General features: G+C 37.9%; 2 protein-coding genes across 3 annotated transcripts in view; both read left to right on the plus strand.

The window, feature by feature from the left end:
• Nucleotides 1–6,240: 6,240 nt before the first annotated feature.
• LOC134663596 (venom dipeptidyl peptidase 4-like) overlaps nucleotides 6,241–24,370 on the plus strand; it is a 163,976-nt gene continuing 145,846 nt past the window's right edge. For both annotated transcript variants that reach the window (XM_063520008.1, XM_063520007.1), the window contains exons 1-5: nucleotides 6,241–6,374; nucleotides 18,035–18,182; nucleotides 22,135–22,229; nucleotides 22,763–22,840; nucleotides 24,173–24,225. In XM_063520008.1, the coding sequence (XP_063376078.1) occupies nucleotides 6,372–6,374; nucleotides 18,035–18,182; nucleotides 22,135–22,229; nucleotides 22,763–22,840; nucleotides 24,173–24,225 (377 nt within the window). In that variant the 5' untranslated portion in view covers nucleotides 6,241–6,371. The remainder of the gene's footprint in view (nucleotides 6,375–18,034; nucleotides 18,183–22,134; nucleotides 22,230–22,762; nucleotides 22,841–24,172; nucleotides 24,226–24,370) is intronic.
• LOC134663353 (uncharacterized) lies at nucleotides 7,182–8,785 on the plus strand. Its single transcript, XM_063519716.1, has 3 exons — nucleotides 7,182–7,317; nucleotides 7,586–7,675; nucleotides 7,785–8,785. Exons 1-3 carry the CDS (start codon nucleotides 7,182–7,184, stop codon nucleotides 8,783–8,785), a joined length of 1,227 nt encoding a protein of 408 aa, XP_063375786.1.

Here is a 24,370-nt window from a genome sequence, read left to right on the forward strand (position 1 = left end):
GAATCCTATCACTATGAAATAAAGTTCAAAACCAGGTGGGAAATATATTCCCTCTGCCTTATAAAGGCTTAAATATATACAAACTAGTCTGTCACACTTGCCGATTCGTTCTATCGTTAACTGATTTATCGCACGAGTGATATTCGTTCCGCTGCGATATGTTATTGCTTAAATGTACATCATGGTATGATAATATACTCCGCCTGGTACACTCTTCCCGTCTTTTCTAGGTCACCTGACTGACACAAGCCTACGTCATCATGCGACAGCGCTATATGATACTATGCGATAGCGCTATATATAGCGGCCATGTTATTGTGACGTAGGCTTGTGTCACTCTGGGAAGAGAAGACCATGGATTGTTACACTATGATGTACATCATAACTGGGGTCTTCCTATAGTTGGATGAGCGTGTAGGTACTGAGTTTAACCCTTTTCCAGGCCACACCAATCTACAAGGTTTTCCCGATTAATCCTAATATGTATATTCCAATTAATCCAGCTTTAATGGTTCATTTGAAGACAAGTCAAATTTCCCGAAAGTGCAATCTAATTTGAATCTTAAATCGGAATGGTAAAGTTGAAATTCTAGCGGCGCGTATGTGATCGATATATCGTACTATGACTGGAAAAGGGTTAACCAATGCATATTACCATACCAGACGTGTAGGCCACTTCGGCCCTGATGCTCACTACCTATCAGGCAAAAGTAAGTACATACTTAAACAAAATAATAGTTTCTAATGTCGCATTCAGCTTTCAATCAAATGTTATTTTCATAGTTATAATTTAAATGTAAGTAAATTAAAGTTTTCTACGAAATACAATTTTATTTAAATATCGCCAAACATTTCATTTTCCTTGACGCAATCTAAAAATCCACCTGTCGTACAAAACTGCTGTTAACAATAACTGTAACCTGGGGCCTATTGCATAATAAAATACAAGCCAATACTATTAAGGCCCCTGTACACAATGGGCCAGCGCCGGCCAGTCCAAGGGACGCATTTATGCATTAGAGGGCGCAAGTGATATTGCTATCTCATTCTACCGCATGGCTGCGTCCCTTGGAGTGGCCGGCGCTGGCCCATTATGTACTGGGGCCTTTAGTGATTTTGTATGTAATAGTACCTATATTATGATATTTATGATATAAGTGCGAAAAGTAGAAAATTCGCAACGAGTAGCGATAAATTGAAACACGGGAGAGTTTTAAATCGACGCGAGTTGCTAATTACCTTTTCGCACGTGTGTTGTACAACGCAGTACATATGGCTTTTTAAATTTTCGACATAGGCACTTATTGTTTATTGTGCTAGTTACCGCACTAGAGGGCGGTAAAGTAGCACCATATGTACTGTAAAATCACTAATTATATTAGCTTGTACTTTATTACGCAATCCGGTCCTATGCCAACCTCGCGCTCCGCAAGCGCTGCACGCCGTACTTCGTGACTTCGTGAGTAACAAGCGCGCTAGTGGTGCATTCGCCAGATCTGGACACCAAAATTATTGTTAACAAAAATCTAATTCATACAAACTGTAATATCGGGATGCTCGATGGGGGTGTATTTGTTGCTGGTAATTAATTAATACCAAATACTGGGTCTGGTAACTATTATTTATTCTATTAAATAGTAAGAGAAACACCTTAGTCGTAAACTGTCTATCCCCCAAGAGACAGAGAGGGCGGGGGGGGGGGGGGGTAACAGCGTTTAATTACCACACAAACTATGTCTACTTTAAAGTATTTAAATTAACACCTAGGTATATCACATACATTGCAGCTGTATAGAAAAAGACGCACGTGTATTGTGGATTACTGGAATTAATGCATCTGACGTCTTTACGACTTGTGTACTAAGTAAATGCGTAGTCTATTCTATGATACGTAGTCCCTATGTTGTAAACAACCATTTAGTATCTACCAATCTATACGGCAAGTGAATGACCCGTGACAGGAAATATATAAAAAGAGCAGGATGCGATTATACAAATGTCAGTTCAAGTTTCAATGGACTCTAGCGATAGTGAAAGGTGGATCGCCGGCCGCTGCGTTCCCGATTGGCGATTATACAAGAACGCATAACGCGCTAACTAATAACTGTCCCATTAAGGAGTACTGCGGGTTATTTGCAATTAGATTTACTGCCAATACTGATATGTATATGTAGGTAGGCAATCCGAGTCTATTGTAGAATATATTTTATTTTAAGTAGGTCTGTAATAGGCTTAAACAAGGCTAGTCAATATCTATTAATTAGACTAGTCAATAGATATTGACTAGGCTCTACTCACTAGAGAGCCTTGTTTAAGAAAAGTTACATTCCGAGTGCACTTACCTAATAGTTAGTAGCATTAAATGTCAAGGCGTGTACGAATTGGTTAGGTAAAGCGAAAGACCCAGCATCTGCAACAAGCAACCTGAGTAAGTAAATTGTAGGTAAGTATTCCCTGGGACTAGAATTATATATGTGTCGGTATAGTAGTCGGCATTAGATAAATCAGAGTGGCCAAAGTCTTCACAAATATCTACACAGAGACTATGTATATTATCAAGATGTGCTTGTTCGAATATTTTTGAAAAATTGACCGCTGTTGTCCACTTCCCTCTTGATAATTTATAAAGGTAGGTACATAAATTCCATTAACATTAAGTACTTATAGGTCACTTACCTAATTCTTGCCTGCGCCGATCGTTACGGTTAAAAAATCAAAATAAACCCACTCTGCGGTCATTGCTCTCTCATTTGCCTAAATCTACGCACTAGTAGCTATCCGGGGCATTTAGTTATATGGACAAGGTGGTCTGTATTGAAAGGTTTTGTTATTTGTAAATGGTTGTGCAACCCGGGTTCACATAACTTCATCTCTGCAATCGGGCTATTATGTCACGCAGGTAAATCAGTTGTAATACTTATAGCTGACATACGAGTTCGCAGCTCGAATTATAGCCCCATTTGTAATCAAGGATGTTGGGTTTGTTATTTTGTTTATTATGTGAATGTCTACGTGGGTACAGTCAATAACAAAAGTTGCTAAAAGCCATCAGAATGTTTTGGCCATACCTACTCTTGGTTAATAATACAGATTGTGTAAACACTTAGTCCCCTTAGTTGCTTACTTTCAATTATGTACAGTCAACGGTAAAAATATGGGTGTACAAATCATTTCAAAAATATGTCCCATAACGCTTATGTCAGTGAATTAAGAACTATGGGACATATTTTTGAGTAAGTTGTCTACACTACACCCATATTTTTTCCGTTGACTGTACTGGTCTATAATTTTGAATATATTGCACTCGTAGGTATCCAGTTACTGATGTCAAGTCAAGATAGAGCCACTAACGAGTGAGCGATAAGCAATTCGAGGTCCATTATCGTGAACCATAAAGGAATCAACGGAATTAGTATGAAGAACTTCAACCGGGTTTATAAGGTTAATTATTGCGACTGTGATATTGCATGTGCATACCAATTCCGTTAATTTATTTTGGTGCACCTAAAATGCTACAAAACTCATGATATCTGCTTATCATAAAATTCATAAAATAACACCATTTAATTGATATTTAAAATAAACTTTCGAATGATGACCAATCGTGGCAAATTAATGTTGTCTCGACATTTTGGTAGCAAATTTCTAACCTTTTTAAAAGTTCCTTGTTTGCAATTGAGTAAGACGTTTTCCTGGTACTACCTCCACCTACCTACAATAAACGTTTACGTTTTATTTAAAAGGTACATAATGTTACGCAGCCGAGACCCGCACCACGTTTAACGATAACAAATTTCTGACACGAGTAGACGTATACCGAATAAGTTCCGCTGTGCAACTAATTACAACCATGTATTTCGTAAAAAAATAGAGCTACTTCCATTTGCTAATTGCTTTGCTATGTTACCTAAGACTTCGTCCAATATAGCAAGATTTAGAAAAAAATAACAAATTCTGAGTATGCGCTGAATGGTTCCACTAGTTGAGCATGACCCATGCATGGATAATAACTACTTACTTAGTACTTAGGTACCCCCCTTATTGATAAACGCGCTACAAACCTCAATTAGCTAATAATCGTTTGTCTTTATCTGTCATTTTGACTGACTTTGTATGAAAGGGATAAAACATAATTTTACGAAATCAGGTCCGTAGTTGGTGTGGTAAAGGTGTATGTGAAGTCCCCAATCCGCATTGGGCTAGCGTGGGGACTATAGCCCAAACCCTCTCGCGCATGAGAGGAGGCCTGTGCTCAGCAGTGGGACGTATATAGGCTGAAATGATGATGATGATGATGATGATGATGATGATGATGATGAGGTCCGTAGTTTTATGAATAAGTGAGTAAGTCGATATAAGTACTGCAAAAGGATAGGTATTTTGCAGCATTTCTATTCTTTTTCGTTTCATCAAAAATGTATACAACACAGTAACAACCACGTACACACTAGGTATCAAAATATGGTCACACGTGAGGTAGCAGGTGAGATATATTTTTTCACGTTTTCGTACTAAATTATCATACACAGGTGCAAAATCGAAATCAAGGTTAAGACTTATCGCACGTGACGAGTCGCTCTTGACCAGTGGATCGACAACCAGCAGCTTGTTAGGTATGGTAATACCTAAGTCGCTTTGTGTTAAAAGTTAAGATATATGGACCTAATAGAAACGGGTCACATCAGTGTATGAAATGGTTTTGACTCAAATTTAATGATTAAGTCGTGTTGCCAATGAAGTAACTCGTAAAGTGTCATCAACGCCAAGCCACAAATTGCACGTAAACAACCCGGATAATATATCAAGTCGTGGCGTGTGGGGCACGAAATGTACCTACTGACTTTATATCAAGTCAATGGCGGCGAAAAGGTTAAAATTACACGGAATCTTTTAAAACTGACTTCATCGGTGAAGTGAGTGTGGGTCTTCCCGTTCGGTTAAGTTGGCCGTTACCTCCCCGCCCGCTTCCCCGCTTCACCCCATCTGACGCCACTCCTCTACTACCAACTATACAACTACCTACCTACTTTTATGACTTACATTTTATACTATCATAAAAATTATTACAATAAAGTGAGCATTCAAAAATAAAGTACGAAATTACAGTACTAAGTAAGTAATTGTACCTGTGACGTAATCATGTCACGGTCCCCTACGGCGACGGCCAACTTGAAGCGAACGGGCATTAACTACATTAACTACAAAAAGGAGGAAAATTCTATTGTGTTCAAATTTGCTGGTTGCAAACTAAATACATTGGGTCAGGCTATCGAGACGACATTCAATGAGACGTAGGGCAATGTCCTATAGTAAACAACGTTCAGTTCAGTGACTGACTTCAAAGCAACTATTAAGCTAATGCTAAAGAGAATACGGGAGTAGGTAAGTACGTCACTATTTAGACAATTATTTAGAGTCAGACCGAGACAAGTTTGCAACGATTTATATAGCAAACACAGTGTTATTTTAATACCTACGTCAAACTTCTATGAAATTATGACGTATAAATAACACTTGCACTGCGTGTGCTATCAAAATCTTTGCAAACTTACTCTCCTCTGTCTAACTCTAGTAAAATGAGCACCACGTTGAGATTAAGATAATACCTACTTACGCAAACTGGTAAAGGGTTCCATAAAATTCGTTTGTAGAGATTTATTAGCCCTTTTTTGATCGCAATTAAACCAATTAAAACACTTTGTTAATAACTAAGCATTTTTTAAGGTGCACACCGCTTAGATAGACTAATTATTTTATTAAATTATAAAATTTTGATATACCTAATTAATAACCTATAGTAACGGCGCGATTCGGAAAATGATTTAGAGATTTACAAGATATGAAATAGTAACGATATGTGACGTTCCACGGCAAAAGGTACCATTGCCCCGGCTGAATATTGGAGCGGCGTTAATAATAGCGTAAGCGCCAGCCGCTATAAGGTATCTTTTGCCGTGGAACATCACATATCTTTATTATTTCATATCTAGTGAGTCTCTAATTCATATCCCGAATCGCGCCGTAAGTTAGCTAGAACCGGGCGTAAAATACAAGTTAGTATATTATCACCTTGGCTACGCCCTAGTATCTCCAAGAAGCACTTTGTAATTGGTAATCACGACTAGACTAACAGGATATGCACCTATAAAACTGTCACGCCAGACTAAAAGAACAACATCATAACATCAATCACAGGACCAAATCCGTGAAACCGGTCGCCACGCGATTGAGTCTTGAGTCGCAATTGTTTCTGTGATGCGCCCGCAGTCGCCAACGGCGCGGCCCCGACAACGCGCGTGCGCGAGTGATGTTATTGGACCACTTAGCTTATTGAGGATTACTCTCCGCTTCCTCGCGTCCTGTTCATAACCATGGTGAGTGACCTTAAATGTATATTAGGATAGGATTACGACAGTGTTTAAGTCACGAGAAGGGCCCAACATCAGCGGATAGAAGTGATTTAGCGATTCTTAGATCAGTGTTTTGTTTTTTTAAGAAACTCTTTAACACCCGCCTTAGCGTATATGTATATTGTCGAATTAAGACGTGGATTTATGATAACGAATAGAAATGTTTACCTAGCATTATTTTTAAAAGCGAGGATTATTAGGTCACGTAATAGGTACCGACCTAGTAGGTTTAGTAAGTTCTTAAACTTAGGTGCGTAAGGTATATGCTAATATAAAAAAAGTAGTACTGCATATAATACCTAAAGGTATTCTTAACTTTAACGTTGTGCTTAAATACTTATGAATAAAAACTGAAAAATACAATACAGGTAGAAATAAAAAATCGTAATGTTATAAAAATTTAATCAATTTAATCAACTTCGTATTAATTTAAAACATTTTGGCTTATCAAGTTATTCTTACATTAGTTTTATTGATCCTAGAACACTTCTGGTAAATGTCAATGTGTGTCTTCAATTATCTTGTCTTCGTCTCTTAGATTTAAAAATATTATGTTTTACTAATGTAGTTATGTCCAGAGCAACTTGCGAACCTACTCGCACCAGTATTTTAGCGCTGAAGGAGGGTAAAAGGAAAAAACTTTTCGATACCTACCCTCAACGCTACCTTATATAAGGCCTGACAGCACCTAGCGACCTCATTATTGTTCGTGCGCGCGCGACATTCGCACCTAGTATTGAAATAGTTTCTACGAGTTCTTAAAGTGTTACTATGCCTAAGCGTAAAAGGGACGAGGCGGAAGAGGACAAATGGCGCAGGCGAATAAAAAAATATCAAGCAAAGTTAAAAGAAAAACAGAACGTTCATCGTGTTGTGTACTCGGACGATGAACATGATATAATTGAAGGTAAGTTTAAAAGTGATTCGTTCGTTGTGTTAAAATATGCCATTATTTCATGTTGTTTGCTTCGAGCCAATACGTGATATTGGCCAACAGCCTTTTTATGCTCAGAGTTAATACGAGATATTAACCCGTAGCAATTTTTCCTTCACTGCATTTGTAGTGGAAAGTACAAATTTTATTTGTAAAACAAAAGTACCTACAAGTATTCTTGTGTACTTAAACGTTTGAATATACGTGATTAACCACGGTTTTATTTAATGGCATTTTACAGATCATGAGGAATACGAACGAGATACGGGTTTTGAGCCTGCAGGTTCCGCTGCGCAATATGACGAGTACATGTACGATGATGCAATTGAAGGTAGTTATACCTATATCTTTAACCACTTTTTTTATGGTTCAGTTTATTAATCACTCGTGTGTTAATTACATGCGTTCATTCTGCTAAATGCTTGTTTATTAATTTCCAGATAAATTGGAAACGGAATCAGCTATATTAGCTGCCCCTGCTAGTGACGTGGTCCAATGTGCCGCAGAAATTCATGCTGAAGCAGAAATTCCGGCGCCTAGTAATGCAGACGTGCAAAAGGATTTAGTTCCTGCCGAATCAAATAACAATGACGAGATCGCCGTTGTCACCGAGGATTTTGATCCTGATCTATTACGAGCCTTAGGCGAGTTTGAGGCAGACACTATTGAGTGGGGCGACAACATTCACGAAGACATTGCTAAACATTTTCAGCACATCCTTTTGAATGGGCTAAAAAAAGAAGCAAAGGAAGAATTAAATAAAAAATATTTATTTCCAAAAAACGTACCTTTATCAAAAGCCCCAACTCTAAATCCGGAAATCGCCGCCATGCTGACCGAGGCATCTAGAAATAGAGATAATCGAATTCTCGCCAAACAGCAGCAGATTGGAAAAGCCCTTTCAGGACTAGGCAAGGCTATGGCCTCTCTTTTGAAAAAGGAGCCTAATATAGCTGAAGCTATACGTACGTTAAGCGACATTGGAAAATTAGTTGCCGACGCTCACTTCGCCGAAACTGAAACTCGTCGGTCTGTCGTAATTCCGCTGGTTGACAAATCGCTCATTGACCCTTTCAAAGATAGGAAAAGGGATAGCTTTTTATTTGGAGAAAAGCTTGGCGATTTAGTTAAAAGCTCCCGCGGCATCAAGAAAACTGGGCAGTTGATTCAAGCAGCACCCACAGCGTCTGCTTCAAGTTCCGGTTTAAACTGGAGGCCCCCACCGTCACGCCCACGCCTACAGCGAGGCGGCCAGCTGCCGTATCCCGGCCGCGGCGGGGGGCTCAGAGGATACTCGTACTACCAACCCAGGCGCCGAGCGCCCCCAGCCCACAACACGGCATTCCGGCGGCAGACGCAGCATCCGCCGCCAGCACCTCCGCCGCCGAGGCGACAAGCGGCGCAGGCAGCGCGCCCGTCAGCCAACCAGTCACAAATGTAGATCCACAGGTACATGCCGGTCGTTTAAAATATTTTTCGAATGCGTGGGAGTCCATAACTAATGATAAATTTATTCTAAATACGATACAAGGTTACAAAATTCCATTTATAACAATACCTAAGCAAGATCCTACAAATTACCCTAAGAAATCTTTTTCCATCTCTGACTCATCGCTGATTGATAAAGAACTATTACATTTAACTAATATCAATGCAATAAAAGAGTGTCTGCCCGAACCGGGCCAGTTTCTGTCTGATATCTTCCTTGTTCCAAAAAGTGACGGCTCTATGAGGTTTATTTTAAACCTTAAAAAATTAAATAAATATGTTCACACTGAACATTTTAAAATGGAAGATATCAGAACTGCGACAAAGCTTCTTACAGAAGGATGTTATATGATAAATATCGATTTGAAAGAAGCTTATTTGTTATTGCCTATTCACCAGTCACATAGAAAATTTTTACGTTTCTCTTTTAAGGATAGGATATATGAATTTATGGCTCTCCCATTCGGGCTCTCTTCAGCTCCATATATTTTCACAAAAATATTACAACCGGTTGCATCATATTTAAGAACATTAGGTTTTCAGTCTGTAAGATATCTCGATGATATACTTTGTATAGGACATACTAAAGAAGATTGTTTAAAAAACGCTAACCATACTATAGAATGCCTGGAAAAGCTAGGCTTCATTATAAACTACACTAAAAGCAATTTGATTCCGGGACAAGAAAGTACATATTTGGGTTTTGTTTTAGATTCTAAAATGATGTGTTTAAAATTACCCCAAAAAAAACGGAACAATATTTTAGAACGCACAAATAAAATGTTAAGTACTAAAAATATTCGTATTCGTGATTTCGCGAGTTTTCTAGGCACACTTACAGCTGCATGCCCGGCAATCACATATGGTTGGCTTTACACAAAGTCAATGGAGAGAGCAAAATATTTAGCGTTACTTAAATCTAATGATGATTACGACAAGTTTATGGCAGTTCCAGATAGCGTGCGTGATGACTTACGGTGGTGGCAAAATAAAATTTTGACAGCATGTAACCCCATTCAAAAATATAACTACATACAAGAAATATTTACCGATGCATCCACTACCGGGTGGGGTGCCGCCTCGGGTGGTGAGAAAACCGGAGGTCAATGGACTGATATAGAACGTAAGAATCACATTAACTATCTGGAACTGCTAGCAGTCTACTTCGGTTTAAAATCATTTGCCGAGGATAAAGTAAATTGTGATATACTCCTTCGCGTTGACAATACCACCGCCATATCGTATATCAATAGAATGGGTGGCGTGCAATATCCACACCTTAATTATGTGGCTAATATGATATGGAAGTGGTGTGAGGAGAGAAGGATCTTTATTTTTGCGTCTTATATTAAATCATACCTAAATATTGAAGCTGACAGTGAGTCTAGGAAAATTAATATTGACGGTGAATGGCAATTGCAGGACGAAGCTTTCATTAATGTTATTCAGAAGTTTGGTCGACCAGACATTGATTTATTTGCATCTCGCATAAATGCTAAATGCCCTAAATATATATCTTGGAAAAGAGATCCGTACGCGTATAATATTGATGCATTTACTATTAATTGGAAACCTTTTTTCTTCTATGCATTTCCACCGTTTGCACTTATTTTAAAAACTTTAAATAAAATCGTTACTGATAACGCGACTGGTATAGTCGTTGTTCCTTATTGGCCTTCGCAACCCTGGTATCCCCTTTTTAAGACATTAAGTATGGGTGAAGTAGTAATTTTCCCTCCGAATAAATATCTCCTCACATCTGCTTTCAGATCAACCCACCCGCTGCACCGACACCTTACCCTGGCAGCGAGCGTGTTATCAGGGAAAGCTTTGTCAAAAAAGGGGTACCAGAGTCTGCCTTAAATGTCTTACTTTCCTCAGTAACACAAGGTACCAAGTTACAGTACTCTTCTAGTCTCAAGCTCTGGTGGCAATATTGCGAAGAAAATAAGGTTGATTTTTATGATGTTCAAATTCCATCATTGCTAGATTTTTTGTCTAAATGTTTTGAAAACGGATCATGCTATGGTACGCTAAATAATCATAGATCCGCTGTGTCGTTGATCTCATCTCATAATATAAGTCAAAACGAGAGTGTTAAAAGGTTCTTTCGAGGAGTTTTTAAATTAAGACCGTCGTTCCCTCGTTACAGTGTAACATGGAACCCTAGTACGGTATTAGATTATTTAAATTCTTTATCAAATGATACAATCGATTTAGAAAAGTTAAGTAAAAAGCTGGTTATGCTTCTTGCTTTGGCTACTGCTCAAAGGATCCAAACTTTGTCTTTAATTAGAATTTCAAATATTAAATTTTACAATGATAAGGTTGTAATTATCATAACTGATTTAATTAAAACATCTGGAATTGGGCGAGCACAACCAGTAATAGAGTTACCATTTTTTAATCAAAGGCCAGGTATATGCCCGGCTGCTACATTACAAAAGTATATTGCAGTTACTGCAGCCCATAGGTCGAGTGAAGACAAACTCATACTTACTCATAAGAAACCTTACAGACCTGTTTCATCACAGACGATTGGTCGGTGGATTAAACAGGTCCTCCAGGAGAGTGGCATCGATACTAGTATTTTTGGCGCTCATTCGACGCGCCATGCCACAACCTCCGCAGCTTCACGGGCTGGCGTTAGCATTGAGGTGATCAGGAAAGCAGCTGGCTGGTCTAACCAATCAGCTGTTTTCGCTAATTTTTATAATAGACCAGTCATCAATGATCCTTAATTAAGTCAAATCTATTGTGGATTATTTGTTAATTTAGAATAAATACCATGTGTGATTATACTTGTTTTTTTATTAAGCTATACTACCTTTCGCTATACCTTTGATTTCGCAGCATTGATTTTTACTCTCTGAACATCTACATTAGTAAAACATAATATTTTTAAATCTAAGAGACGAAGACAAGATAATTGAATGATCAAACGAACTTACCATAAGTGAAGTTCGATCATAATTATCTTGTCTTCGTCGAAGAGATTTAAAAACCCTCCCTCCCTTTCTGGGCCCTTTGAAAATCAATGCTTACGGTATACTCTGAAAATAATGAGGTCGCTAGATGCTGTCAGGCCTTATATAAGGTAGCGTTGAGGGTAGGTATCGAAAAGTTTTTTCCTTTTACCCTCCTTCAGCGCTAAAATACTGGTGCGAGTAGGTTCGCAAGTTGCTCTGGACATAACTACATTAGTAAAACATAATATTTTTAAATCTCTTCGACGAAGACAAGATAATTATGATCGAACTTCACTTATGGTAAGTTCGTTTGATCATTCAATTTTGTGGTTGATTATAGGTAGGTGGTAATATTATAATCAAACATCGTTAATTTTACACCACACACCACACCACTCCGCTGCACCGAAAATGCTATAAAATTTACATTGTCTGATTATAATAATACGACACAATGAGGACGTCAATCCCAACCAATCGTCTCTCAATTGATCAAAGGTTGACTGGAAGAGATCCCTTATAGGGATAAGTTCGCCTTTGTACATTATATATATATTTTGTTCCATTGTAATTTAACCTGTCTTACGTACAATAAAGTGTTTACATACATACATACGTTAATGCAGATTAATATGATTTATTAATATGTTTACCGGAAAATAATCTGGGAAAGCGTAGAACATCTTTTAAAAACTTGAAAAATGCAAATAAAACACTTTCCGTAATAAATGTGCCTACTTAGCGTCAAAGGTCGTTCGATTCGAATTTATTCGATAAAGAAGATCATTTAAGTAGGTAGGTTTTAAGTTCTATGAAATTATGATTTATAAATAACACTTGCACAGTTAAGCTATCAAACTCGCTGCAGAGTTATCTTGATCTAACTCTACCTACCTACTTAGTACCTACGAAATTGGTATTCTATTGGGTGCCCAACTACCCATTGAATACAATTGTACGTTTCTGGCTCCCTTCGTATTTCAAAGACACAAGAAGCGATTGATGTTCTATAAATGACAATGATGATGATTTGTTTCTGGTTTTTTATCCTCAGCTTAGCCTTCATTAATAATATATCTAGTCATAGTAATATAAGTAAGTATAGAACTAGAAGTTGAATCCTACCTTTTACATACCTACTTAATAACAAAAACAAAAAAAAACTGTAATTATAATAATATAAATAAATATACAGCTTATGGCGAGCTGTTGGGGAGTAACGACCCCACGGACCCGAGTGCTCCCGAGAGTCGGTCAGGGTCTCCGTCTCCGGCGTGTCTTCGTCGGTCGGAGTGGACCCCAAGGGGACCCGCAGGACTCTCAGCTCTGGCTTGCCTTCATTGGCCGTCCAGAGAGGAGTCGCTAGAGCTATAAGCTCCAGGGGTGGAAGTGAAAGATACATAAGACGCGAGTTGGCACAGTGGCTGTTAACAGTCACTGGGTAGAAATCGGCGCACACCTCTCGACACCCCTGAGCCGCTCACACCGATGTTGCTCCTGGTCGTCTTCGCGACGGCAGTTTCAGGGGCCCATCTAGTCAGCGGCGAGTCACCGCCTGCCTCGTTACGGTGTTAACATTGTTATGGCAGGTGTCCGGACCTCTTTTACAATAGTCCAGTCTCATTGTCCACCCAAACATCAATCCATAGACCGGAATACTGTTCACTTTTTCTACAATAGTCCCAATGCCTGCTGCGACCGGTTCATGGGTGTCTATTGTTGCGCCTGTGAACGGGTTCCAGTAGGCGTTCTACATGACATTAAAGCTCTCCAAGGCCTCTACGTGTTGGATCTATATCCCCACGCAAGCCTATCAAAAGACCGGGATTTATAGGCCCGTGAAATCCAGAAGGAGACACAAAATAAATAAATATCATCTACATCGTCATATCAATCTGAACAAGAAAAGTCTCGACAAGGATATTGTAACAATAGGTAGGTTAGTTCCATTTTTTTTTGGCACGCCAAAACCCTCTACCGCCAACCTTTACCGTCAACCTTATGGCTAAGCAGAGATATTGTGAGCGGTGCTACATTACAAAAAAACCAATCAATAAATTGCAAGCAAAGAAAGCACGTAAGGATTTTTTGAAAGCGAACATAATTGGCGCATTTTTTATGTTATAAAGAAGTCCGTTCCTTGGTACGTCAGTGTTGCCAACTCTGATTTTGAAAAAATGCTAGACTAATGTCTGGATTATGCCAAAATTGTGCCAAAGTATTTTGAAATATGCTGAAAAAAATGCTAAAATGTCACTTGAAAATAATATGGTGTCTAAAAATATTCAGTATAAAACACCGTGCTTACCTCTGCTAGGACTAAAATGCCGACTGCTGTCCCTTCCCAGCAAAATAGCAAAACAGAGATTTGGCTTATGTACTTCCCAAGTAGCATGGAAGTGTCGGCAACATCAATATAGCAGCCAATTAAGAACTTAGAGTGATTTAAGGGACGTATAAGAGTGTCAGAAAAGATTTAAGCTGTATAAAAGGTACTTTACAGACATTATACAGCTCAAGCTGTATAAAATCATTATAAAGGATTCTGCGGAAGCATGGGGTGCTTTATCAGAATATAAAAAATCTACTATAAAACTAAAAGTGTTGTGAGAGACTACAAGCTAATTATATCGTAAAAGCTGTATACAGGCTGTATTGTAGTAACACTTGGCACTTTTAGCTGTACAAAAGTATCTGTCAACTCCGTTTTAAAACATCAAGTGTTGTGAAACACTACAAGCTAATTTTATCGTAAAAGCTGTATACAGGCTGTATTGTAGTATCACTTGGCACTTGTAGCTGTACAAATGTATCTGTCAACCCCGTTTTAACGCTATTTCTTATGGCGTAATCTTACTCTCCTATAAGAATAGTAGTTGTATAACTTCTGTCTGTAAGGGTATTATAAAACCAAATGAATAAATGGCAGCTATAGTACAGCTTTTTTCTGTATTATTGATAGAGTCGCTTATCTCAATCTTTTGGCGTAATTTTACACTCGTATAAGTATAGTAGTGTAATGATTTCTGAACATAAGTGTATTATAAAACTAAAGGAATATATGATAGTTACAGTACAGGTTTTTTATTTGTTATACGGATCTCTAAAGAGAATTATAACTTATGTACGGAGAACCGAAATACAGCCAAACGAATACAAATATTCTATTATAAAGCTGTTTTAATTACAAAAGCTGTAAAAGACACTCCATTTATTACACAGCACAGCTACTAAGATTATAATGCTCTCCAACTATCCTGTAGGCTGTTTAAAAATTGTCGCCATTTTACAATAAAAAAAAAACGTATTTGTTAATATAATTAAAGAAATACTTGCAAATATTTAGAAGACTAACGCCGTGTTATGATTACCAGCTAAAATAAATTGTTTAGCCTTAGAATTAATATTTATAAATATTTTTGATACTCTAACCTTAAAAACAAACAGTAACTTTACCGATTTTTTATATTTTCCTTATGGTTTCTCTTTGTTATTTTGTAGGCGCGTAAATATTTTGCCAGAAAAGATACACAGGTTCACAATAAATAATAATCCGCACTTACAAATAATGTAATATTCCATTCAAGTCCTGTATAATATTTACTTTTACCATCCACTATAACACTTTATTGTCGCCATTACTATATATATTACGAATGAACAAGTTTAAGACATTTTAGTTTCTTAAATGATTATTATTCTCTTGTAATTCTTTCTTATAACTCATTTAAAACTTATATTCTTATATCGTACTTATAAGAGATTATATGTAGTGTTAAGGTTTCCTGTTACACCGAAATATAGCTGTAATGCAGCTATTATGCAGCTTATGTATTGCTTATACAGCTACTCTACAGCTCTAATAACGCCAAAGGCTGTATAATTTGGGCCCTTTTTTTACTTATAAGGGCTGTATAAGCGCTTATACAGCCTTTGTACAGCCTAACTGTACAGCTTATAGTATACAAATAAACTTTAATACAGCTTATATACAGCTTGCAATGCTACTTGGGTTAAGTGCCTCATCATCATCATCATCTCAGCCATAAGACGTCCACTGCTGAACATAGGCCTCCCCCTTGGACCTCCATTCGTACCGGTTGGAAGCCACCCGCATCCAGCGTCTTCCGGCGGCTTTAACAAGGTCGTCCGTCCATCTTGTGGGTGGACGTCCTACGCTGCGTTTGCTAGTCCGTGGTCTCCACTCGAGCACTTTTCGACCCCATCGGCCATCTTCTCTGCGCGCAATGTGGCCTGCCCATTGCCACTTCAGCTTGCTAATCCGGTGAGCTATGTCGGTGACTTTAGTTCGTCTACGGATCTCCTCATTTCTGATTCGATCACGCAGAGAAACTCCGAGCATAGCCCTCTCCATAGCTCGTTGAGCGACTTTGAATTTTGAGATGAGGCCGATAGTGAAAGACCACGTTTCGGAGCCGTAAGTCATCGCTGGTAACACACATTGATTAAAGACTTTCGTCTTGAGGCACTGAGGTATGTCGGACGAAAAGACATTACGTAGTTTCCCGAACGCTGCCCAACCGAGTTGGATTCGGCGGTTGACCTCCTTCTCGAAGTTGGACCTACCTAATTGGACTACTTGTCCTAGGTAGATGTACGAGTCAACAACTTCGAGTACCGAGTTCCCAACAGAGACTGGGATGGGCACAACATTGGCATTTGACATAAGTTTCGTCTTGTCCATGTTCATTTTCAAGCCCACCCGTTGTGAAACTCGGTTGAGGTCATCGAGCATCATGCTGAGTTCCTCCATCGACTTTGCCATGACTACGATATCGTCGGCAAACCGAAGGTGAGTGATGTAAGTGCCTACAAGATCAGTAAAGTCCAGTCCAGATGGGACAATTTTCGCCCAAGCTGATACAATTGTCTGATCAAATCTGCAAAACGGAACTTTGACTAAATTATGCTAAAAAATATGCCAGATGCTAATTGGAAAATTTTGGTGCCAAAGCAAGTTAGCAACACTGAGGTATGTATTTTATGTAGGTACCGCTATCTATAAGTATAACGTACCGATATAACGCCAAGGAAACATTTATGGAGTAAAATTGTAGATTATAGGTGCTTAAGTTCGCAAATTCTTAACTGTGTGTGTAGTAAGGTGGTACTAGTGCTCGACATGCTAATGCCCAATAGATGACATCCTGCTGTCACCTCTATTGACAATGACTCAAGTTTCAAGATGACATGTACTGAGACCGCGTCGAGCACCAGTACCACCACCTTTGTACCTATATTTTTAAATGTTTATCTCGCGATAAAAATATTTACAGTCAAGTGGGCAGATTTTAGAATTTCGATCGCTCGATTTCTTCACTCGATAATGGGTGGAAAACGGCGAAATGCAAATTTTTGAAATACGAGCAATCAAAATTTGGAATCTACTGGTATTGACCAGTCCATTTCAATTATATTAGTAGAATTTAAACGCCTAGTAGTGGAGATATTATTTAACGGAATACACGAAATTCAAAAATCGGCACCTGTTCCTTTTTCCTCGTATCTTTGGAATTTCCATGATATGATGCTACCTTACACGCTTTTATCATCTTTTTAAACTAATTAGACTAAAATGACTAGCTTCCCAAAAAATGAATCAAGCAACGCATAATCACTTGTTTGCTTAGCTGTTTCTATTAGCATAAAACGAATACAAAATGAGCTAGTGGATCGCATTTCCATACTAGCTACGCTAATTATGTAGCGTTGATAATAAAAAATATATTAGTTTTTTCCTGTTCAGTTCAGTTGGAAACAACGAATTCTTTTCGTAAATAGGTATCAACTGTAAGTAACTAACACACACACACACACACATACATTGGAAAAAGATTTCGTAAATAGGTATCAACTGTAACTACACACACACACACACACATTGGACAAAAATATTGGTAAAGATATTGGTCAAAGCTATTGGACAGACGAAATACCACCCTTACATAAATATCATACCATCGTCAGCAATAAGCGAATGATTTCGTAGTGGGAGAGTATTTTCTCTGAAAAAGTTACCGCACGAAATGTACATCCTTATGGCAGTTATGGCCTACGTTTCATGAGCGAGAAAAAACCGCTTATCGCTTTATAAGACTGACTTGACATCGTTTTTGGGATTAACCAGAATTATCAGAATACACCACACCTACATAAAACAGAGACATGAAACTCAAGAATACCCATAAAATATTAACGTAGGTACATTTCAGGTTCGCATTCCCATGTTCGTGGGGCTTCTGCTCCTGGGGTGCCGCAGCTCCTCGCCGCAGGCGGTGCTCAAGACCTTCACGCTGGAGGAGCTGGTCCCCTTTCGGGGGGAGTTCGCCCCGGACAGACATACTGGGGATTGGATCTCAGGTGAGAGTACAATCTCACACTCGGCCCGTGTAATATCCTCTAGTTTTTACAAACCTTAACCCAAAGACATATGTAACTTCGTATAAGATGAATAAAATCTAAGGAAAAAACGGGCCTCGGAAATCAAGAAATAGTCATTCTCGCATAGATGGCGCACACACCTTTGGCCTATTCTCGGCTAGATGGCGTGACGACACCGGTTCATTTTTCACAATTTCAACACATCAGTGAATGAGCATGGGTCAACAAAACAATATAAAAATAATAAAATCATTTATCCATATATATACATTTTTGGATAATTTTATGTTTTCATTTTGAGTTTTAGTCGTGTGTCGATAGATGGCAGTAAATTTACTGTGACTACAAAATTTACAATGACAGGGCCCCTCTATACTATCTATTCTTTTTGCTTAAGCTAAGCCTATCGAGAACTAGTACTAATTCAAAATTTTAACAAATGTCTTAAAATTCCACTGTTTTTAGATTCCACTATTGAAGATCGCAAACTAATTTAAGTATTTTTTTATTTAAAAAATTAAAATAAAAAAATAAACAGTTTGTTAAATTGTTAGCCAAATGCTGAATACATACATACATAAAAATCAGTTTATTAGTTTGCGTCTAAATTAAATTAATTTCCGTTTTCAGCTTAGTTTCCCTGTTTTCAGCGGATCATAATAGATTTTATCTATACACATATCATTAACCCTCTATGATACCTTCAAAACCGCAAATTCCAGCCAGCATATGTATGAAGATAAACTGTTTTGTAACAACATCTTTTTATCTCAGAAAATGTTATTATTGCGTAATATAACGTCGATGTCGATTTAATAATGACATTCAATTTCGAACACCTTTGAATAATCGTACTCGTATATATCATAAAGCGATCGTTTGTCTTAATAGACAAAGATGTTTTTATTTATGTTTTCATTCCCTGTTCAAATATTTTCTTTTATGTCATAGTGTAAACTTCGTTTAATGTAGCATGATAATAGCACATAAAGATACCTATAGTTCGTTTTTTTTAGCATTAGAAATTAGGTAAACAATCTTCAGTGGCGGATTTCCCATAAGGCACAGTAGGCCCGGGCCTAGGGCGGCGAGATATTAGGGGCGGCAAATTGTGACAAAAAATTCGCTGATGATAACAAAAAATAACTCAAAATTAGGCCAGGCAACGAATTCTCAAAAAAGGCTTGAAACACAATTTTTAACTATGTACCTAACTTTATTTGGACTATCTAGTAGGTGAACATATCAAAAGTCCCCGGCCGTAGCCTTTGAGCCGGGGGAAGAGAGAGATTTGAAGGTCACATTTTTCAGTTTTTCGCTTATATCTCGGAGACTATGCGTTCTTACAAAATGAAAGTTGGTTAAACTTGCTACAAGTTACAATTTTTAGGGTTCCGTACCTAACGGGTAATCGCTGTCCGTCCGTCCGTCCGTCCGTCTGTCTGTCACCAGGCTGTATCTCACGAACCGTGATAGCTAGACAGTTGAAATTTTCACAGATGATGTATTTCTGTTGCCGCTATAACAACAAATACTAAAAACAGAATTAAATAAAGATTTAAATGGGGCTCCCATACAACAAACGTGATTTTTGACCAAAGTTAAGCAACGTCGGGAGTGGTCAGTACTTGGATGGGTGACCGTTTTCTTTTTGCTTTTTTTTTTCGTTTTTTTTTTGCATTATGGTACGGAACCCTTCGTGCGCGAGTCCGACTCGCACTTGCCCGGTTTTTACGATATCTGGAGGGCCCTCCACACTTGTGCGCGAATCGCGACGCGAACCCGCGAACGCGAGTGTGGCGTCGATTTCGCATATTGTTGACGCCTTCGCGCCTTGTTCCCCGTTTATAGGGTTCCGTACCTCAAAAGGAAAAACCGGGCAAGTGCAAGTCGGACTCGCGCACGAAGGGTTCCGTACCATAATGAAAAAAAAACAAAAACAAAAAAAAGCAAAAAAAAATACGGTCACCCGTCCAAGTACTGACCCCTCCCGACGTTGCTTAACTTTGGTCAAAAATCACGTTTGTTGTATGGGAGCCCCATTTAAATCTTTATTTTATTCTGTTTTTAGTATTTGTTGTTATAGCGGCAACAGAAATACATCATCTGTGAAAATTTCAACTGTCTAGCTATCACGGTTCGTGAGATACAGCCTGGTGACAGACGGACGGACGGACGGACGGACAGCGAAGTCTTAGTAATAGGGTCCCGTTTTACCCTTTGGGTACGGAACCCTAAAAATGGAACCCTTATACTCGTGCGTCTGGCTGTCCGTCTGTCACAGCCTATTTTCTCCGAAACTGCTGGACCAATTAAGTTGAAAGGCACACATATGTAAGTTTGTGACCCAAAGATGGACGTGTAACGTAAATAAATGAATTTTAAATATGGAGGCCATTTTTGGGGGGTAAATAAGAAAATTTAAAAATAAAGTTTTTCAAACTATATCGTGTTACATATCAAATCAAAGAGCTTATTGTAAGAATCTCAATTTTTTTTTATAATTTTAGGATAAATAGTTTAGCAGTTATTCAAGAAAATAGGCAAAAAAAAGGTTTTTTTGTTTCTTTTTTAGATTTTTTGAATGTTTTTGTAGGTACATAAAAAGTCAATGTTATTGGTAATGTCACTTAAAATGAATAAGTATTTGCTTATTTTTTCGTAAAACCTATGTTCCTATGATCATGTCACAAGGACGTATAGCTTCTGAGATATAATAAGCGAAAATCCGAAAAATGTGTCCTTCAAACCAAACCCCCCTACTTTTGATATGTTCACCTCCTAACGAGTCCAAAAAAGTTACTAAGTAAAAAATGTGTCCCAAGCATTTCCCTCTATAATATATCTTTCCGTTGCCTGATCTAAATGTAGTCAATATGATGGGTGCTGATGCTGAGAAAGGGGCGGCTACAAGGCTTGGGGCCTAGGGCGGCAAAGACTGCAAATCCGCCACTGACAATCTTGATGTGTCTTTTAATTGAAAAGCACATTTTAAAAATAAGTTACGGCAAATATGTAACAATTATGAATCTAATACGAGCATTTATATTCTTCTGCTTTCATAAGTAATAGTTTTTGAATTTTAGAAAGCGTTTTTCAATTAAAAGACATGTCAAGATCGCTTACCTTCTTGCAAGTTCTTTCTAATGCTAAAAAAAACGAACTATAGTAGAGGCATTCCGAATTCGTTCTAAAATAAGTTAAATTGTTGGTACGAGCCGGTGCTAAATTGGCGTAGAATCCCTAAGGGGATCACAGCACACAAGTTAAAGTTCACATTGGTCCTGATTGCAGCTCGAAGTCGTTCCCACCGACTCGACTTACTTTACTTACGAGTAGGTACATAGGTATAGAAATAGTTCTATACGACCTTAGTCTGTTTAAAAGGTACTGCTTTTTGGTGTATTATTAGGGTCTCCCCTGATATATCGACGCGCATTCGGCAAAAGCCGATAGGAAAACGCTTTATGTCCACGCAATAAGAGCGAAAGAGTCGTCGTTCGGCTCGGCTCGCATCGGCCGGCGCCTGCCGACGCGTCGACGGCTTTTTCGCTCTTATTGCGTGGACATAAAGCTTTTTCCTATCGGCTTTTGCCGAATGCGCGTCGATATATCAGGGGAGACCCTTACCTACCAGATATCGTAAATTTTATAGCATTTTCGGTGCATCGGAGTGGTGTTAACGGAATTGGTATAAACAATTCCAACCCTAATGATTAATTAGCGTTAATTGACGTTAATATTAACATTAATTTACCATTTGAGCTGGAATTATCTTTACCAATTCCGTTAACAACACTCCGCTGTACCAAAAATGCTATAAAATTTATAAGGCAAGGTTTCGAAAACAGGCAGGTTAGAAAGATTTTTAACCATATTTTTATATAACTTACCAGTGCGGCAGTTAAAAATATTATAATTTTAATTTCAGACAAAGAATTTGTGCATAGGGAACCTGGCCAGGGCATCATTAAGTACGATGCTTCGACGCGGACTCAATCGACGATAGTCGACGAAAACGAATTGGTAAGATTTTATTGAATAAACAGCCGGCCTAGCCAAGGTTACAATCGCTATCGCTTCGACAGCGAAAAGCATTATGTCTCTCTATCACTCTTCCTTATGAGTGTGACAGTGACAGTTGCGTTTCGATAGCTACGGAGCGTAAGCGATTGGCATCTTGGCTACGCGGCCTGGGCTCTAAATTAATCTTGACAAATAACATTAAAATGTAGGTCATTCTAAAGAAATTTAATGATTTCAGTTTACTTAAGCACATGATGAACTAAACTCTAAATTGATGATCAGAGTTAATAAATATTGTATGGAATATGATACAATTTCTTAACAATTTTGAACTGCAGTTTTTGAGTATAATCTGGAAATTTTATAAAGATACTGTGTACATAATATGAGTTTAATAAATCTTGTCCTATTTTGAGATATAAATGTTTTTTATGGTTATGCGATGACTTGTCCGATCACTGGTGATTTGACTATAACTTTAAGGAAATCTCAGTAATATTATAATTTATAACGTATTTCATTCTGATTTTCAGTATAAATTGAGCGGCTACTCATCTTCCAAGTTTTCGAAGGACCTGAAATATTTATTGTTGACTTCCCAGGAGAAAAAGGTACCATTACGTCATACCTTTCTGTTATAAAAATAAACATATGGGACATAATTTATATCGCTGATAATTTGTAACGGTAACATAGCTTTATAGCCCATTGTATGTATTGTACTACGTAAATGAAAATGAAAATGTATTTTATAGTTTAAAAGAGTTTTTCGAAGCGATGGAAACAGCGAGTGATATGTATTAATGATAAGATTAGATGTTTGTTATAATGTATATAGTTGTTAATTATTTTTAAGGCTATAAATTGTACGCTCGAAACGAGCAACTGTTGATACTTTCTTGTTGAACACCTTTATGTACTTACACAGTTTACAATAAATAAATTACTTACTTACTTACTTACTTAAACCATGAAGGTAGTAATTGATACTATGAGATGAATCTATTGTATTTGGCGTAAGCATGTGAGATGGATATAATTTACAACACTTTACACGTGTTTTATCTACCGTAAACTGTAACGATTTGTGGTTTGCTTCGCTGGTCAGGTATGCAAACAAAGTGAAAACGCATTCGCGATTTTCTAAATAAATAAAATACAATTCTTGCGACTGTTATTAAAACAATTAAGTAGTTCAATTATTTTGTATATAGGGTGTGTCTGACCTTCGGGCTTTAAATCCAGGGCTCGATTCTACTCGCTAAACTGAGCTACTTTTATTATGGCACCAACCCCGAAATCCCAAAATTTTATTTTACTTTTTCATACATTTTGGCTAATCAGATGTCGACGTTTTCTATGGAAAAGCTAAAAATTTTTCCCCGATTTTAGGGTTGGTCTCATAGTAAAAGTAGCTCAGTTTAGCGAGTAAAATCAAGCCCTGGATTTAAAGCCCCGTGGTCAGCCACACCATGTATGTTGATTGTGATCAACTCATAAATAAACAATACTTACGCGAATGAGTAATGAGTAACAGTGACGGTAGATATCTTACTTACTAACCAAGGTTGATAACTCGCAATGCTGTTGTATGAATTATCCTTAATTTAAAAACCAGTCACAATTTTTAGAGTTCCGTACCTCAAAAGGAAAAACGAAACTTTTATAGGATAACTCGTGTAGGTATCTGTCCGTCCAGCTGTCACGGCCAATTGGCTTTAAAACTTACTGGACCTATTGAGTTGAATGAGATTTGGTTACACATATACATGATATACATGTATAAAGTCGGTGACCCTAAGGCGGATGCTTAACGAATATGAATTAATTTTAAACATTGAGGTAAATTACGAGTGGGATGAACGTAGGCATCTATATTTTCCGATTCAATGTGTATACTTATACATACTTATGTATATAATTAATTTACATTATATTTTTAGGTTTACCGATATTCACGCCTCGCCGTGTACTCGGTATATGACCTCGAAAACAAGTAAGTGATTCTTTGTGCTTGTTAAGTAATTGTAAAAAGTATGGTACACAGATGGGTCTAAGACAGAATCTGGTACGGGGGCAGGCATTTATGCAAATGACTTTAGTAGTAGCATAAGCATGGGCAATTACGCCACTGTCTTCCA

This window comes from Cydia fagiglandana, chromosome 4 (assembly GCF_963556715.1).
Source record: "Cydia fagiglandana chromosome 4, ilCydFagi1.1, whole genome shotgun sequence".
Taxonomy (NCBI): Eukaryota; Metazoa; Arthropoda; class Insecta; order Lepidoptera; family Tortricidae; genus Cydia; species Cydia fagiglandana.

Coding starts and splice junctions, on each gene's coding strand:
- LOC134663353 (XM_063519716.1), top strand. CDS start 7,182: ATGCCTAAGCGTAAAAGGGACGAGGCGGAAGAGGACAAATGGCGCAGG. Junction 7,318..7,585: donor TGAACATGATATAATTGAAG/GTAAGTTTAAAA, acceptor GGCATTTTACAG/ATCATGAGGAATACGAACGA. Junction 7,676..7,784: donor GTACGATGATGCAATTGAAG/GTAGTTATACCT, acceptor ATTAATTTCCAG/ATAAATTGGAAACGGAATCA.